The sequence below is a fragment of the Phacochoerus africanus genome, unplaced genomic scaffold (assembly GCF_016906955.1).
Source record: "Phacochoerus africanus isolate WHEZ1 unplaced genomic scaffold, ROS_Pafr_v1 Scaffold_33, whole genome shotgun sequence".
In the NCBI taxonomy this organism is placed as follows: domain Eukaryota; kingdom Metazoa; phylum Chordata; class Mammalia; order Artiodactyla; family Suidae; genus Phacochoerus; species Phacochoerus africanus.
In genome coordinates this window covers 23,425-43,236 of record NW_025927404.1, presented here as the reverse complement: position 1 = coordinate 43,236, position 19,812 = coordinate 23,425, and the positions used below count along the sequence as shown (strand labels likewise).

At 36.3% G+C, this 19,812-nt stretch overlaps 2 protein-coding genes across 2 annotated transcripts; both read left to right on the top strand.

Annotated features, from left to right (window-relative positions):
- The first annotated feature begins 3,000 nt into the window (after nucleotides 1-3,000).
- On the top strand, nucleotides 3,001-3,930 carry LOC125119286 (olfactory receptor 10K1-like). Its single transcript, XM_047766124.1, has one exon. The coding sequence runs from the start codon at nucleotides 3,001-3,003 to the stop codon at nucleotides 3,928-3,930; it is 930 nt and encodes a 309-aa protein (XP_047622080.1).
- Nucleotides 3,931-10,139: 6,209 nt separating this feature from the next.
- LOC125119285 (olfactory receptor 10R2-like) lies at nucleotides 10,140-11,083 on the top strand. The gene is given in 2 exon segments (XM_047766123.1): nucleotides 10,140-10,572; nucleotides 10,575-11,083. Coding segments are annotated over 2 exon segments (939 nt in total). The 5' UTR covers nucleotides 10,140-10,142.
- Nucleotides 11,084-19,812: the final 8,729 nt, after the last annotated feature.

Here is a 19,812-nt window from a genome sequence, read left to right as displayed (position 1 = left end):
TGGAGTTAAAAGAAGAGAGTTCTCTGAAATTTTCTTGATGATTTTACTGGGTGATTTTTCCTTTCTTTTTCTCTTTCTCTCTTTCTCTCTTTCCTTCCTTCCTTCCTTCTTTCAAGTTTGGTCGACTCATGGATTAAATTTATTCAATTCTTAATCCAGTTTCTACTTCCCTTTTTGTTGTATACTCATGGTTGCATGTTTTAGCTACAATTTAAAACTGATATTTAAACTCCATTTTTAATAAGACAAATTCACGTTGTTCATGTGTACCTAAGAATATAAAAATTCCACTTTACTATCTAGGGCTGCCTACATCATTTCTTCCAGCTAATCAGTTAATGCTTTCTATGAGATAAATGTCTGAAGATCTCAAAATTTTTTACACCTGAAAAATCTGTAGAAGTTACCTTCTTTTTAATGTATACACTAATCTCAAGTATTGAGTCATCACTTAAATCTAAATTATGTAAAATCCTTGTGGAGTATCTAAAGATTTAGAAAATAAGGTGGGGGAAATGTCATCTCTAAAGATCATAACTTGAATTCTATCCATAGGCACCAGCATATCATAAGGAGATCATCTAGAGAACCTTGGACCCCATGAGTTAGTTGAAAGGCTATTAAAGCCCAGTATTCAACTACTACTCTAAGTCAAATCTCCTTGTGCATGATATCATTCAAGGAACCTCTACTTAAATACTTTCTGTGCACCCTTTTATTTTAAAATGAGACAATATCCAATTAAGTACCTTGTCTGAAGTCACACAAAGCTATAGCTAGAACAAAGATCTTACTCCAAATTAAAAGACATTTTACATTAATTTTATAGACTTTGCATATATGGCTGGAGGATTTTTTATTATTCTGTTCTTATGTCTTCCTGATCATAGTACTGATATGATAGGCTGTGGTGATCTTTGATGTGCTCTTGAGCAGATCAAGGCTGCCTTCTCAGATGAACTGTGCCACTGAGTCTTCATACACCATGAGAAAGGACAACTTTGGTAGACTGTGTGGTTCTATTAATACTATATAAAAATTATAAAATATAAAAATATAAATTATAAAAATATAAACTAGTATATACAAATTTGCCTGACTGAAATCAGCTGCCCTTATGTGTCTAGGAGAAAAATAATCCAAGCAGTTCTTTTGTTATTATTCTGGGTAGACGCAGACACTCCTTCAGAACCAGATAATTCTGGCTTTGGTGGCCTACTCTATTCTACAATTCATACACAGTAGAGTTAGGGTACAGTGGGAATTATGTGTGAATTAGTTGAAAGCAGGTCAGGAAAAATCTTGGGAAAGTGGCAAGGCAATGATAACCAATGATCATAAATTTAGATTTCCTTTAGTGTCTCGTCCATTTGTACAGGGGAAGGCATTATTAGGGAACTGTCTCATTAGTTTGCCCTTCTTGATATAGAAAAAATGTAATTTATATATATGTATATAGTTGCAATACACATGGTATGTACATCCCTTATATTTATATGTAACAGAAATATCTTTATAATTATCTTTAAAGTTGCACTTATCATTCAAGAAAATGCCTACCAATGTCAAAGAGTTTTAAAACCAGTGTGTGCGAATATCCTAATACTGACCTCAAAAAATGAATAATTATACCTACTAAATTTATAACTAGTTTCTAGTATTTAAGAAAGGACACAATTATTTTCTCCAAAGCCTGGTAATAGATATGAGTTTCAAAAATTTCCAATCATTTTATTTAGAATCTAGAAAGGTAAACTTTGCTATTGACAAGAAAAATTGAAAAAAATTCTGGTAGCAGATGCAAATAGTTCTTCCACAAAAAATAATGTAAAAGTATATAAATGTACTGAAAAGTACATACACAAAGACTGGATGCAACCAATCTATGTTAGATGGTTTTGTATCCAGAGAATACTTTCTTACTTCTTAGGTCTTGTCAGTGGGAAACACATCTATAAAAAATTGTCTAAAGTCTAAAAATGATTTTAGAAATAATCCTTTCTAGCAGTTTGTGAACTATGTTTAGTAGCTAGAATGTTCAAAGGGAATCTTATTGACATAGCAAGAAAAAAAATGTATAAAATCTGTGATTTATGTCAGGGGTTGGAATCTGGAAAAGTGCCCATTTCTTCCTTTTTCTCTCACTCTCTGTGACAAGTCCTTGGCCATTTTTGCTAAACTCTATTTCTCTGAGTCTTTCTGAGGCATCTAGCAGGGAAAAGTTAAGTGTGGTACAAAATGCCACAGTTAATGAGTCTATTTATTTTTTGCTTTTTTTAAAACCACCCTGATGACTCTTCTTTTCCTGAATATTTATTTAAACTAATGTTATCTTCTGATCCATCCTTGCTCAGTGCTCTAGGTTTGGAACCTACAGAAGTGTTTCTAATTAGTCTCCTACCTATTATTCAGTCTTCTAGAAATAACAATGAAGTTTTTTCTTATTGTTTTGAGTATTGACATAAATTGTTGTAATAAATAATTGATAGAAGGTATATGATGTTCTCACCACATATCTTAGCATATAATAAGTTGTCTACAAAAATCCCTTCACATTTTGCTCAGCAATCATCTAATTTCCTGTTTTATGGCTAATAAACTGAAGTTTACATGTTACGTCTGAACATCACTCATTCTTTTATTCCCCTTTCTCATCAAGTAAAAATAGCTGAAGTTAAGCACATTGTTCATTTTCAAGAGTTGGTTTCCAATAACTCATAAATAAGATAAAAAGGAAACACATTATACAAATGTTTAGTTCTTGACCAGAGAGATAATGTGTTCATAGTCTTGGGAAAAAAGTCTGTTTATTGGTCATCGGTTATTCAGTTTCATATATAGCATTAATTTGTATTTTAGAAGATATATTTTGGAGGGAATGAATGAGTTCCACCAAACACCTGGAAATGCCTGACACCTGTAGACCTTGGGCTGAGTTCTCTCCCACCCTGGATCCTGGCCTCTGTCTGTGTCTCTGGCTTCTCCTAAAAAGCATTAAACATGGAGTGGGTCAATGAGACCGCAGTGAGAGAATTTGTCTTCCTTGGCTTCTCCTCTCTGGCTGGGCTGCAAAAGCTGCTCTTCGTTGTCTTCCTGCTCGTCTACCTGTTCACTCTGGGCACCAATGCCATCATCATTTCCACCATTGTGCTGGACAGAGCCCTCCATACCCCCATGTACTTCTTCCTCGGTGTCCTCTCCTGTTCTGAGACTTGCTACACCTTTGTGATTGTACCCAAGATGCTGGTTGACCTGCTGGCCCAGAAGAAGACCATCTCCTTCCGGGGCTGTGCCATCCAGATGTTTTCCTTCCTCTTCCTCATCTGCTCTCACTCCTTCCTGCTGGCAGCCATGGGCTATGATCGCTACGTGGCCATCTGCAACCCTCTGCGCTACACAGTGCTCATGGGTTATGGGGTGTGTGTGGGACTAGTGGCTGCTGCCTGTGCCTGTGGTTTGATAATATCATTGGTCACCACCTCCATGATATTTCACCTGCCATTTCATTCCTCCAACCAGCTCCATCACTTCTTCTGTGATGTCTCTCCTGTTCTCAAGCTGGCATCTCACCACTCCCATCTCAATCAGTTGGTTATATTTGTGCTTGGTGTGTTTGTCTTGGTTATTCCACTGTTACTTATCCTGGTCTCCTATGTCCTCATCATCTCTGCCATTCTAAAAATCCCATCCTCTGTTGGAAGATACAAGGCCTTCTCCACCTGTGCCTCCCATCTCATTGTGGTAACTGTTCATTATGGTTGTGCCTCTTTCATTTACCTAAGGCCCAAATCCAATTACTCTTCAAGTCAAGACACCCTAATATCTGTGTCTTATACCATCCTCACTCCACTGTTGAATCCGATGATTTATAGTCTGAGAAATAAGGAATTCAAATCAGCCCTTCGAAGAGCAATGGTCCAGACATCATAGCCTGTTAATTAAAGAGCTAATTTAAAACTCTTCAGTTAACTGTATGCCTCTATGTGCCATCTGATATGTGTGCTTTCATGAATTTTCTACTTAATTGTAGAACACACTGTCACATAAGGATATTCTATGTATAAGGAGAAAAATGAGGTTCAGAGAGGTTAAGATTTTGACTTTCAGCTATTAGTGATGACTCTAAGGAGGCTATGGCGATGTGGGCAATCATTAGTCTTTTCTAGAAGAAATTTCATTATATTTCATGACTGTAAAGTTTGATTATTTGAAAACAAATATGTCAACTGGAAACAGTAAAGACATGTTTCACAGCAGAGTAAAGGAAACCTTATTTAAAATGGAGTCAGAAGCCCAGAAGTAAGAGGACTCACACACTACAGCTTGACATCAATCACAACGCCCAACAGAAAGACATCAGTACCAGACCTCAATGGGGAGAATTGTCTTTGCCCAGAAATATGCCTGCACTATCCAAAACTATCTATTTCCTTCATTGGGATTTCTTTCACAACCACCCTCCCAACTTCTGTACTTTTCTCTATAAAGTAATCTTTTTTTCTTTTTGCTTCTTAGACTTGCCTATAATTTTTGCTGTAGGATGCTTGTCTCAAATTGTAGTTCTCTGCTATTCTTAAATAGACTCATTATGCTGGTAAAGTAACTGTTTAATTCTTTTAAGGCAACACTATCTGGTTCCATGAAGCCGTAGACAATAATCTGTTTATCCTTTCTTACCCTTCCTCCTAGCAATTCTTCCTTTCATGAAGACAGAAGGCAATCTTGGTACGCTCCATCGTACAGTTAATATTGGTGGCCCTTTGTGGTCCCCGATCCACCCCCCTCAACCTACATATTGAAATGTTTTTTCCTTTCCTGGAAGTTGCTTGGTCCTTCTCTGGTTTGAGGTTGGAAACACATTATGGAGTCTCCCTCCTACATATATGCATGTCCTTCTCATACTCTCCTATCTTTGCCCCCACGTTCTTTCCCTGAACATCATACCTATTGATTCTCTTCCAGGAAGCTACTAAACATTGCATAACTGCTGAAGTATCTCGAATAGTCTAAGCAAAAGGATTGAGTCAATATTAATAGTATAGAGCCAGACTTACCCAGTGACCATGTCAATACATTGCCCTATAGAATAAAGCCCAAAAATCTTCTGTTAGCTGGAGTTCCCATCCTGGCACAGTGGTTAACGAATCTGACTAGGAACCATCAGGCTGCGGGTTCGATCCCTAGCCTTGCTCAGTGGGTTATCGATCCGGCGTTGCCGTGAGCTGTGGTGTAGGTCGCAGACATGGTTCGGATCCTGCATTGCTGTGGCCCTGGCGTAGGCCAGTGGCTACAGCTCCGATCCAACCCCTAGCCTGGGAACCTCCATATGCCATGGGAGCTGTCCTAGAAAAGGCAAAAAGAAAAAAAAAAAACTCTGTTAGCAAGAATTTATCATCTAGTCTCTGCCTACCTCTCTGACATTTCCATTTCTAAGAATTTTTATTATCCATTTTTCATATGTGCCTAGTTGTGCACTCATACTAATCAACTATTTGCTTGTCCTTCAAGTGTCATTCCGTATTCTGCTGTTTTCTCAAGTGCTCCTTTCTCTGTGGAGTAGCTCCTCTCTATTTAAATTACAGTTTCAAGTCTGAGCTGCATTCTCCCTTCCTCTGTAAAGCTTTCCTTGTCTCCTTATTGCAACTTGCCATGATAGTAGGCTCCGACATCTTTGTGTTCTTATAGAAATCAGAGTCTATTTTTTATTATTCATTTCATTTTTTTAACAAATGTTCATTCATTGCTTATTTTACATACTAGAAATCCATGATAAAAAAATATGTGTGGTCTTTACCCTCTAGAACTATGGTCTGGTTTGAGACAATTTCAGTAAAGAGATAAATTCAGGGAAAAATAATTTACCACAGGTTGAACTGTATTATTTGAAGGAAAAATATATGTAGGTGCTAGGGGAGGAAATATTAAAAGAAATCTGATTTTCATCAAAAAAATGTAGAGCTGGATGTGTAACCTATAGTCTGAAGGCTACGTACGAGTCATTAGGTAATGGGGATTATTTGGGGTGATCCTGTCAGACTTATGGGGCAACATGTACAAAAGCCCTGAAATAAGAAAGAGCTAGATGAGTTGAAGTCAAGTAAAGAATGTCAGCATAAGTTTTTTTCATCTCTTCCTACAATGAATTTGAATTCCCTGAAGACACAGATTTGATATTAAACACAGACTATACTCAGTGCTTTGTAATAACCTATATGGGGAAAAATAATGGATACACACACACACACACAGATATGTATATGATTCACTTAACTACACACCTGAAACTAATACAACATTCTAAGTCAGCTATACTCCAATTCAATTAAAAAAAAAAAACCCCAGTGGAATCTATTTCTGGTACAGTGCTCAGAATGAAAGGGATGCTTGTGTTATGAATAGCCTTGGCCGCCCCTCCATTGTCTGCTGCCAAGCTTGCGTCAGCCACCTTCATGTCCTGGCGTGGTGAATGTCACCTCATCCACTCAGGCAGCCACATTCCTGAATGTGCCTTCACTGCTTTTTTTTTTTTTTTCCTCACACCATGCATTAAACCAGCCACTAAGTCCCATAAATTTTATGGATTAGAATATTTTCAATCATATCCCTTCTCCGTTTTCCGTTTCTTCCTGTCTCCTCTGAATCACTGTGAGAACTTCAAAACAGCAGTAAATGGAATGGCTGGATTTAATCCAAGTCTTGAATTATCCTTAGTGTGGTTTTCCTCCCACCGTGTGAGGCTGTGACCCCCTTGTTCTTGATCTCCCTTGAAACATAGTTCTCTAAATGTGGTGGAAGCTTGAGGTTACAAGCAGCTTTCCAGACATTTTACATGGTGAAAGTAGCGCCAGTTTTAGGAGCTGATGCTGGCTTAGGCTTCATTGCAATGGCCAGAATGTCAGTCCAAGGACTCTCATCTATGGAATGGACCTTGGGTTTTTTTCCTCTATTCTTTCACCAAAATTACTCTGAGATCTGAAATTTTTTCTCCAAGAGAAGGGTCGGAGTCAAAACCAGTACATCCTCAATTCCTATTTTTTTCCAATGCCAATGATTTAGCTTAGTTCTGTTAAAGAGCTGTGTTCTCCTTAACAAAATCTTTCCACTCATTTAACCAAATAGTGCCTGTGTTCACAAATGTAGTGAGTGAGGAGGAAGCATGAAGGAATCGGCATAAATTCAATCTTATGCTAAAAACATCACTCTATAAACCATGCATTTATATTCCTGTAAAGGAAGAGACTCACACAAATTTCTATTTCTGACAGCATGGACCTGAAAGTTTGAAAATCTGAAATATGTATATCCTTGGGCAGTGCATAGCATTTGAACCTCACTCTTCATATCTGTAATAATGACTTAACATTATATATTATTTTGTATTTGTTTTCATTTTATTTTCACTCATTTAATATTTTTGTTCAAATTGACTTTCTTCTAAACATACTTTAGCTAATTCCTTGCATTGATAGCTTTTAATTCCATGGCTTGAAAAATTTTCTAATGCAATTAAAATAAATGTAAAAATTAAAATAAAATAGGCTCCGTTGTGTACTTCCCAAGGTCACTGATGCTACATTACACTTGGGGAAGCCCTGCTGTGCATGACTTTGTCCCACAGTAGTTTCTTATTTTTTTTGAGTCATAAATAACATACAATATATTTATTTATTTAATTTTTTAATAACGATTTTTATTTTTTCAATTATAGCTGATTTATAGGTTCTGTCAATTTTCTACTGCACAGCAAGGTGACCCAGTCACACATACATGTATACACTCTTTTTTCTGACATTATCATGCTCTATCACAAGTGACCAGACATAGTTCCCAGTGCTATACAGCGGCATCCCATTGCTTATCCACTACAAAGGCAATAGTTTGCATCTATTAACCCCAAATTCCAAGTCCATCCCACTTCCTCCCCTCTCCCAACATACAGTATTGTATTAGTTTCAGGTGTAAAACATATGGATCCAATGTATTTATACATTTGGAGATGATCACCAAAATAAGTCCAGTTACCATCCATCACTGTACAAATTTGTTAAATGTTATTTACTACATTCTTTATGCATACAGTCTATTCTTGTGCCTTAATTCTTCTATAGTTGGAAATTTGTGCCTCTTAATAACCTTACCTATTTTGTCTGTCTTTCCATATCCCTCTCCTTTGGAAACTAGCACTTGTTTCTCTGTATCTGTGATTCTGTTTATTTGTTTTTTGTTTTTGTTTTTAAATTCCACATATAAATGAAATCATATCATACTTGTTTTTCTCTGTTGGTCTTATTTCTCTTGATACAGGTCTATCCATGTTACTGTAAAAGACAAGGAATTTTTTTATGTCTCCTTTTATTTTATTTTTATTTTTATTAATTTTTTTCCACTGTACAGCATGGGGACCAAGTTACACATACATGTATACATAATTTTTCCTCCCATTGTTGTGTTGCGATATAAGTATCTAGACATAGTTCTCAATGCCACACAGCAGGATCTCATTGTAAATCAATTCTGAGAGCAATAGTTTGCATGGGTTAACCCCAAGCTCCTGATCCCTCCCACTCCCTCCCTCTTCCTATGGGCAGCCACACGTCTGTTCTTCAAGCCCATGATTTTCTTTTCTGTGGAAAGGTTCATTTGTGCTGTATATTAAATTCCAGCTATAAGTGATATCATATGGTATTTGTCTTTCTCTTTCTGACTTATTTCACTCAGTATGAGAGTCTCTATTTCCAACCATGTTGCTGCAAATGGCATTATGTCATTCTTTTTTATGGCTGAGTAGTATTCTATTGTGTATATACACCAAGTCTTCCTAATCCAATCATCTGTCGATGGACATTTGGATTGTTTCCATGTCTTGGCTCTTGTGAATAGTGCTGCAATGAACATGTGGGTGCATGTGAAAAAACAAGGAATTTTTTATGGCTATAAAATATTCCATTGCTTATATATAGCACAGTTGCTTTATCCATTCATCTATCAATGAGAACTATGATTGCTTCCATATCTTGGCTATTGTAAATAGCTCCGCAATGAATACTGGGGTGCATGTCCTTTTCTAATTAATGTTTTTATTTCTTTCATATATATATGCCCTGGAGTGGAATTTCTCAGTCCTATGGTAATTCTATTTTAGGTTTTTGAGAAACCTCCATACTGTTTCCACAGTGACTCCACCAGTTTACATTCTCACCAGCAGTGTATGAGGGCTCTAATGTCTCCACATCCTAGGCAACATTTGATAATTTTGTTCTTTTTGATCATAGCCATTCTGACAGGTGAGAGGTGGTATCTCATTGTAATTTTGATTTGAATTTTCCTAATGATTAGTAATGTTGTATATCTTTTCATGTGCCTGTCGGCTATCTGCATATCCTCCTTGAAAAAAATGTCTATTCAGTTCTTCTGCCCATTTTTTAATGTTCTTTGTGTTTTCAATGTCGAGTTGTATGGGCTGTTTATATATATTGGATATTAACACCTTATCATTCATATTATTAGCAAATATTTTCTTCAGTTCAGTATGTTTTCTGTTTGCTGATGGTTAAAGTTTTGTGTTTTTGATGTCATAGTCTATATCTTTATGTCTGAGATGCAGGTTCAGGAACTTCCACATGCCATGGCTATGGCCAAAAAAAAAAAACCATTGGCACAAAATTAGCACTCTGAGTAAACAATAATTTAGGATAATACATGGTTAGATTACAATCCTTTTATTTTTATCCCATGTCTGTTGTTTTTCTTCTTCTTTTTTTTTTTTTTGTTCTTTTGTTGTTGTTGCTATTTCTTGGGCCGCTCCCTCGGCATATGGAGGTTCCCAGGCTAGGGGTTGAATCGGAGCTGTAGCCACCGGCCTATGCCAGAGACACAGCAACGCTGGATCCGAGCCGCGTCTGCAACCTACACCACAGCTCAAAGCAACGCCGGATCGTTAACCCACTAAGCAAGGGCAGGGACCGAACCCGCAACCTCATGGTTCCTAGTCGGATTCGTTAACCACTGCGCCACGACGGGAACTCCTGTTTTTCTTTTAAACCAGACTGGCTACTTTATGAAGGGTAAATCTCCTTGATTTCTCACTTTCAAGCGTCTCTGGACTTAATTGTATTGACTTTATTCTCTGGGATCAACTCTTCATGGCCAATTCCTCCTGTGTCACTGAGTTCTTCCTGTTGGGTTTCTCCAGCCTTGGGGACCTGCAGCTGGTCCTCTTTGTCATCTTTCTCTGCCTCTATTTGATCATCCTGAGTGGAAACATCACCATCATCTCAGTCATCCGCTTGGATCACAGCCTCCACACACCCATGTACTTCTTTCTGTCTGTCCTTTCTACTTCTGAGACCTTCTACACAATTGTTATCCTGCCCAAGATGCTTGTCAATTTGCTCTCTGTACTCAGGACCATCTCCTTTGTGAGCTGTGCTTCCCAGATGTACTTCTTCCTTGGTTTTGCTGTCACCAATTGTCTGCTTCTGGGAGTGATGGGTTATGATCGCTATGCTGCCATCTGTCAACCTCTGCACTACCCCATTCTCATGAGCTGGAGGGTGTGTGGGCAACTGGCTGCAACTGTATTGTTAATGGTTTCCTAATATCTCTGGCGGGCACAACTTTAGTCTTTAGCCTCCCTTTCTGCGGTTCCAACAAGGTCGATCATTACTTTTGTGATATTTCACCAGTCATCCACCTAGCCTCTGCTGAAACCTACATTAATCAACTGGTCATCTTCATCTGTGGCATCTTGGTGCTCGTTGTGCCCTTGACCTGCATCTGCATCTCTTATGGATTTATTGTGTCTACTGTCCTGAAGATCCCATCAGCTGAAGGCAAGCGAAAAGCGTTCTCCACCTGTGCCTCTCATCTCATTGTGGTCATCGTCCATTATGGCTGTGCTTCCTTTGTCTACCTGAGACCCTCAGCCAAATATACATCAGGCAAAGACAGGCTGGTGACAGTGACTTATACCATCATCACCCCCCTGCTAAACCCTATGGTGTACAGCCTCAGGAACAAAGATGTGCAGCTGGCCATTCAGAAAATGCTTGGGAAGACTGGATTTTCTGTTAAGACTTCATAATTAAAACATTTTCAACAGCACACACACATTTGGTCAAATGTATCACTAATTGTTTAAGTCATAAAAGTTTCTAGTCTAGTTATTTGTATAACTTGTGACTTTGGATGAGTTGTTTGACATTGAGGGGCTGTTATGTTCTCTTATGTAAAGCAGACATAGTATTTTTATTTTTATTTTATTTTATTTATTTTTATGGCCTCACCTGCAGCACATGGAAGTTTCAGGCTAGGAGGTGAATCAGAGCTGCAGGCCTAAGAACAGCCATGGCAACGCAGGATCTGAGCTGCCTCTGCAAGCTATGCCACAGCTTGCAGCAATACAGGATGCTTAACCCACTGAGCAAAGCCAGGGATAAAACCCACATCCTCATGGATACTAGTCGGGTTCCTAACCCACTGAGCCACAATGGGAACTCCTAAAGCAGACATAGTAATATATTCATCTCAAGATTGTTGCAAAGATCAAGGGAGATGGCTGAGTATCTGACAGTAAAAAATAAATTTCCTTTTCTTCTTCCAGATTTCTAGTTCTCAAAAGGCTTTTAACAGCTATTTTCTCTTGCCATATTTTTTTCCACAAATCTCTGATGTTACTCTTTTTTAAAGATTACGTCCAGTTTAAAGTGAGTTACTCAGGCCAGAATGTGGTTTGGATCTAGGAGTATGATATGATGCAGAAAAAATTTACTGTATCAGTAATTAGAAGATTTTAGTTTGACACTGGTTAGTTAACTTTTAAAAGGCTATAGTTTTTTTTTTTTTTTCTAAATCTAGATTTTAAAATATGGAAGACAGGGATAATATAATTTTCCTTTTTTACTACATAGGGTTTTTGCTTGTATTTAATGGATAAAAGAAAGTGTATGTAAAATGTAAAACTGCACAGAATGTAAGGCTCCTAATTATATTAATCAAAATTTTGCATATCACTGCAAGCAGCTTTTATCTTTGACTCTTCAAAAATGGTGTTTCTCAATTCCTGACCATGCCTTTGAACCACTCCTTATGTAACAGAAAATACACTAGATAAATAAATAGGAAATAATATACAGTCATGCCTCAGGCTGAAGAGGTCTACATGGTTTTAAACCCTGAACTTATTAAGGAGAAGTGCTTCCAGGTTCAAATTTACTGTCTGAGTATATAGTAGAAGAGAGAGAAGGACTTGGGTAGTCATCTCATCCTACCTCTCACCTGTTCAGAAATTCCTTCATCATTGTCTCCAAAGAAAACCAGGCTGCACTGACTAGGTACCATAAAATGTACATTCCTCCTATTTTCAGTTCTCGTTATTATTTCCCATCCTGTAAGCTGATATTTGTCTTTTTGTAATTTTCGTACTTTCTGTCTCTCATGTCATACAGTAGGTCTAATCTTGGTTCACAGGTGTTTAAGACAATTATGATGGTAATCAGATCCCTTCCTATTACTCATATGACCTGAATTTCATACACCTTACTTTTTGGGCACAGTCCTCAATATATACTGCCACTTATCAATATTCTTTTTAAAGACTAATGAATAAAACTGAAGTTTGTATTTTCTGCGTGACCTCTATTTTCAGGGTAAAATCTAACTGTGTTCTCTCTTGTTCACTTTATTTAGATTTTCAAATCAAAGTGTATGAAATCATCAAGAATACTCTCATATTTTAATCACTACTTCCATTCCTATTTTTGTCTCCCACAAGCCTTTTTTTGTGTTATGTTCATTCTTAATAGTTAAATAATTAAGATATTTAAGTTACTACATTTCTATATAAGTAGAGCACTGGCCATCACCATTATTTTGTTCAGTATTTTTTCTTCCTAATGGATTTGCAATTTTCATTGATTACCCAAATATTTTCTAGGAATGGAATCTTATTTATTACAGATACAGATTCCTTCTTGCTGATATTTAAATAACTTCTGTTATTTATTTATAGTTTTTATTGTGTTGAGAGAAAGTGGTTGATATACTTCTATTTTTAGAATTGATTGAATTTCATTATTGGTTGCTTCTAAATTATTCCTGGGAAGCATTTTCATTTAGATTAAAATTTTAATATGCACAGTATGGCTAATAAAATAGCTAATTAAACATGTGATATTATTATTTGTTTTGTGTGTATGTGGCCAATATTATGTATATGTGTATTTGTTTTGGCTTAGTGGGACTGAATCCAAATACTTAATTTGTGTTTATTGGCTTTTCCCTATATTTCTAGCAATATAGACGTTAATTTTGTTATGGAATATGTTTTCTTTAATTCTAAGTAAATCTTTTGGGATTGCACACATATATTTCACCTCTAACTGCACCAAAATGGATAGCAGGAGTATTAAAAAAAACATAAAAGCACTCATTAAGTCAAACAGAAAAGGACAGAACACAGGAGATATTTTTTTTTAATTATAGGAGCAAAAAAAAAAAAAAGTTCCAAGCAGAAGAAAGAATGCTGAAAATACACCCACATAAGGTGGAAAACCAACCAAAAGCAACCACTTCACAGCACAGAAGTGTGTCTGAACATCCATCTCACATTTGGGTCTCTTAGATGACATGAAATCAGTAAGACTAGTGTAATGTCTTCATAAGGAACATAGCTTCTCAGTCAGTGCTTCTTAAATCATCTGCCGTGAAGGACTGATTAGTTTTCTTTTTCCATTTGGTCACCAGCCAATATTTCAGCAAAATGCAATGAAAATAAATTATTAGAATAATGAAGTGAAAAACTTAGCTGTTCTATTCTCTGCTCCAAGAGATGTGTCTCCACTGATGAGATGTTTCAGTAATACCAAATTCTATAGAAGTTGCTTAATACACTCAATTTCTATATCCAACTCATCACAAGTCGACAACGAAGAGCTCATTTGATTGTAGACTGTCACTTGAAAAGTATCAATTTTCCCCCCCACCCAGGGGAGTAAAATGTAGGTTTTGTTTTGTTTTTAATTTAATTTTTTTTTTTTAAAGGGCACATCCACGGCATGTGGAGGTTCCCAGGCTAGGGGTCTAATCGGAGCTGTAGCTGCCGGCCTGCACCAGAGCCACAGCAACACAGGAGCTGAGCCGAGTCTGCAACCTATACCACAGCTCACGGCAACACCGGATCCCTAACCCACTGAGCAAGGCCAGGGATTGAACCCGCAACCTCATGGTTCCTAGTCAGATTCGTTAACCACTGAGCCACGACGGGAACTCCCTATGTTCATTTTTTATGGAAAAAAGCCACACTGACAGAAAAGAGTACAAATCACAATTTGTATGTAAATAATCACAAAAGGGAACATAAATGGGTCAAAAATACAATATTACAAGCACTGTATTACTTGTCCCTCTTCTCCAGGAGAAAAAAACATTTGTGGTTTCTAATATCATGTATTAGTATGTTCTCAGTTGCAAGCCTTGTTAAAAGTAGAATTCTAGAAATACAGGCTTTAAAATTATTTTTTATCTTTTTCTCTCATTTCCCCTGTTCTCTTGGTAACTGCTTTCTCTGTTACAACTTCATCCACCATGTTTATTCAGTCTTCTTTTTCTCTAAGTTTAGAGTTCACTTATGAAATGATTTTTCTTTCATGTCTAGCTGTTTCCTGACGTATTCCCTCTCTTTCAAAAACTTCTTTTTCTCTAACTATTCATAACTGAATTATTTTGAATTCTCATCTTTGTGGTTATCTCACATATTCTATTACTTTGTTGTTATTTGTCATATTCTATGACCTCAATTTTCTTTTAGCTTATTTTGAATTTTCTGGGTAGTTTCCATCTATTTTGTGAGCGTGTCTTCTAGACTTCTTTAGGTGGTATTCCCTGGGAAGCACACTCTGAAAGCCTGGCATATAGGATGTTTATTAATAAATACATGGGATCAACACTTATGGTATGAGGGGATGTACTAAGCAGAAAGAGAGGGAGACCTGAAGGCAGTTGTAGTGACAGCCTCAGATAGCCCAGTGGTGAGCTCTGTGGTGGAATGACCATTCAGAGGTATTCTGAGTTGGGCCAAGGTGGCCAAGTTTTTATGAAATGGTGTCAATCAGTGTTTGTGTATGGCTGCTCCTGGAAAGGATGCTAATTTAGCTGAGGTGTCTATGTTGCTGCCACAAAGCCTGGAGAGGCAGACAGCTGACATCTGCTTCCCTGTAGCCCTGCCATCAGCTGGTGCAACAACTCCTTATTTGAAGGAGAATCTGCACAGTACATCTTGATTTTTACTACAAATGCTGAGTATTTCCTACAGGGATGTTGCTCTGCTGTTGTTGTTGTTTTTTTATCCCTTAATAATTTTTATGGGATCTAGGCATTGTCTTTTTACATGAGACTGACTGATTTTCTTGCCCGTCTAGCCCAGTAGTTTTAGTTTTCTAGCTGTGAGGCTCCCTCTTGTGTTGTCAGCAGAATATAGTCACTATTAACTGAAGCCTGTAAACTTCTTGTTTTGGCTGATGTTCTCAGATTAGCCAACTGATGTTTAAGCTACTACCATTAGAGGCTGTTTTTTCTTCTTTCTGTTCTCCTGATATTAGTTCTATCAGAAAAAGTTGTTCTTTTCCTCTGCTCTGTATTTTACAGTTTTTAATACCATACTTTGAGTTCCTGAGTATATTTTATTAATTTGATTTTTTTGAAATGTGGGCTTGGGGAGGGTCTTAATTTACCTTTTGCATTTATATTTTCCCTTATTTTATGTTTAAATTAAGGGATACTTTGAGTAAATAAAATTCAGGTATTTTGAGTGTAAGTTATTCGTGAGTTTTTACAAGTACATTTGTTCCTTTAACCACCACACCAATCAAGAAATACAATATGTTTTCACTCGCCCATTATTTTATGCCACTTTCTAGTTGACTCTCTACCTTGAGATAACACAGCATTGAATTATTTTCTAACTGTATTGAGATATATTGACATATGACATATGTAAGTTTAAGGTATACAAGGTTGATAGCTTGATACGCTTATATAACATGAAATGAGTACCACATTAAAGTCAGTTAACACTTCCATCATCTCATATAATTTCCTTGTTGTGTGTATGTGGTGAGAACACTTAAGATACACTTTCTCAGCAGTTGTCAAGTACACATGCAGTATTATTAACTATGGTCATCGTGCTGCACATTATATCCCTGATCCCAGAACTTATTCATCATCTTTTTCTTCTTCTTCTTTTTAATTTTTTTGAATGCACGCATGTCATGGGGCAGTTCCCAAGCCAGGGATGAAACCCATGGCACAGCAGTGACCCTAGCCACTGCAGCCACAGTGCTGGATCCTTAACCCTCTGCACCACAAGGGAACTCCTTCTTCATCTCCCTATAACTAGAAGTTTTTACCTTTGGACTAATATCTCCCAATTTCTCCTCCCAGACCCTGGTAATCACCATTCTACTCTCTATTTCTAGGAATTCAGCATTTTCGATTCCATATACAAATGAGATTGTATAGAATTTTTCTTTCTCAGTTTGACTTATTTTACTTAGCATAATGCATTCAAGGTCCATTAATGTTGATACAAAAGGCAGAATTTCCTTCTTTATTACAATAGAATATTGTTCCATTATATATATATATATATATATATATATATGCAATATATGTGGGCTGGAATATGTATATGTACATAATATATACACAGAATGCTTATATATGTGTGTGTGTGTGTGTGTGTGTTCACAGCATTTGTTCTTTTTAGTGTGATGCAGGATTCCCATGTATAAAAATGCAAAAAATATTTTATTCATTTACCTGTTGATAAGCATGTAATTTGTTGCCAATTACTGGTTAGTGTGAATAAACCTGCCGTGGACATATTTTGTAAAAAATCTTTTGTGGACAGTGTTTCATTCATCTCTATGTTCTGGTAGATATATGTTTAACTCTAGAAGATGCTGCTCAAATATTTTCTAAAGTAGGTATGCCTCATAACACTCCCATCTGTTTCTTCATATGCCTTCCAGCTTTTGGTACTACTATTTTTTTTTAGTATGTTAGTCATTCTAGTGGGGTTAGTAGTAGTGTCTCATTTAGTTTTATTTTGTATTACTCTGATATAAAATTATGTTGAACAATTACTTTTATTTTTACTGGCTTTTCATGTGTCTTTTAAATAAACTGCCCTTGTCTTTTGCTCTTTTTAATGAAACTTTTAAAGTTGTTGAATTCCAGTAGCTATTCATATATAATGGATTAAAGCTGTTTTTAAGATGTATGTATTGGGAATATTGTCCTCAAGTTTGTAGCTGGCATATCTATTTTCTCAGTAGTGTCTTCAAATAAGAGTGGGTGTTTATTTTTTGGTTAAATTTACTTATGATTTTCTTTTATGTTTTGGGCTTCTTGTGTCTTGTGTAAGAAACATTTTTATAAACCAAGGTTGAAGAAACCTTCCCTTTTATTTATAGGATATTTATATTCTAGCAGTTTTATAGCCTTAGCTTTTATTTATGGTGCGAGATTCATTTGTTTGTTTCATCTCTTAGCTAAATATATTGAAGCATAATTTAATACAATAAATACTTCCATTTGAAGTACATGGTTTGATGTGTTTTGACAAATGTGTATGCCCATAACTGTCACCATGATAAAAACATAAGATATTTTCATCACATTCAAACTTTCCTTCATGCTTCCTCCGTATCAGTCTATTATATCTCCACTGGTCCTACCAAACCAATGATTGTTTCTGTCACTAAAACTTTGACAGCACTAGAATTTCATATAAATTCTAGAGCACTAGAATTTCATATAAATAGAATCACAGAGTGTGTACTTATTGCCTTTGGGCTTCTTTCACTCAGTATGCTTTTGAAATTTATCCATGCTGGCTGTGACATAGTAGTTTGTTCTTTTTTGTTCCGTTGTATGGATATACTATAGTTTGATTATCCAGGCACTCGGTGATGGATATTTATTTTTTTCCCAATTTTTAGCTCTCAAGAATAGAGCTATACAAATATTTGTGCACACATTTTTACATAATTGTTGGGGGTATTTTTCATCCTATTAAGAAAATATTTGGGTGTAGAATCACTGGGTCATATAGTAAGTATATGTTAACTTAAAAGAGATTTCCAAATAACTAGGCAAAGTAGCTTTGTCATTTTACACTCTCAGCAGCAATGTATGAGGGGTACCAGTTGCTCAGTATTCTCAACAAAACTTGCCTGTCTTAATTCCATCCATCGGGTAGATGCATAATGGTATCTGATTGTGGTTGTGATTTTAATTTCCTTGATAAAAGATGCTAAATATCTTTTTGTATACCTATTGGCCATCTCTTTATTTTCTTTAGTTGAGTAACTAGTCAAATCTATTTGCCATTTCCTAATTGAAATATCTTTCTAATTTTTGTTTGAGTCATTTTTCTTCTTTTTGAATTTAGAAAATTTTAATATTGTCTAGGTATAATTTTTTGGTCACATAGCTATTACAGAAATATATTATCATGTTGTGATTTGCTTTTAATTTTTTACTAGTGTCTTGAAGAGCAGAGTTTAGCCCCATAATTAATAAAATATCTTATGCAAATAAATGTTTTCTGATTATTTAATAACTGATTCAATTGGACATTAATGTAGGAAATGTAAAGTTATGTAAGTTTTTTCTATTGGAGCATAGTTGATTTACAATGTTTTGTTAGTTTCAGGTATATAGGAAGGTGATTCAGTTATAAATATGCTTATATTCATTATTTTTCAGATACTTTTCCCATACAGGTTATTACAGAATATTGAGTAGAGTTTTCTGTGATATATGTAGGTCCTTGCTGGCATGATTTCATTCTTTTTATGGCTGAGTAATATTCCATTGCATATATGCATCACATCTTAATCCATTTCTTTGTTGCTTCCATGTCTTGGCTATTGTAAATAGTGCTGTGATGAACATTGGGGTGTGTGTATATTTTCAAATCAGAGTTTTTTCTGAGTTTATGTCCAGGAGCGTGGTTGCTGGATCACATGGTAGCTCTACACTTACCTTTTTAAGGAACATCCATACTGTTTTCCATAGTTGTTGTACCAACTTATTTTCCTACTAACAGTGTAGGAGAGTTCCCTTTTCTCCACACTCTCTCCAGCATTTATTGTTTGTAGACTTTTTGATGATGACCATTCTGACTGGTGTGAGGTGGTACTTCATTGTACTTTTGATTCTCATTTTTCTAATAATTAGAGATATTAGGCATCTTTTCATGTGCTCTAAATATGGAATTAAAGGATATCCAAGGTTGTTTCTTTGTTTGCATGCATGAAATAAATTGGAATATTTGAGAGATGAGATCAGGTTCATTCAGGGTTGTATGGCTGTAGATTAAATTGGAATATTCAAAATGGAATACGTTTCATATTAAGTTTAGTGGAGATGTGAGTTAATCTCTAACAAAAAGGAATGACTCTATAAAAACGTCCTGAAAAAGTATCTTCAAATGCATGAGAATGAGATGAGAGGCAGTTCCTAAGTCCACAACAATTGTTACAAGAAGTGATTCTACCACCCATACTAGCAAATGCCAAGTGGGGAACCTAGACTTCAATCCTTGAAAAACTGTGATGAGAATCCTCACATTCCCTTCCCCATGGGGGCAGTATCAGAGGTGGATAGTAGAGAGTCGGAACTTTCACTGCTGTCCAGCAGTAATGAGGCTCCTCTCTTCCCATGGTCTCAGTGGAGGCTGCATGAGGCATAGTAAAGAGGCACTATAGATCCTCGCAGGCAAGATATATCAGTGGAGGCCTAATA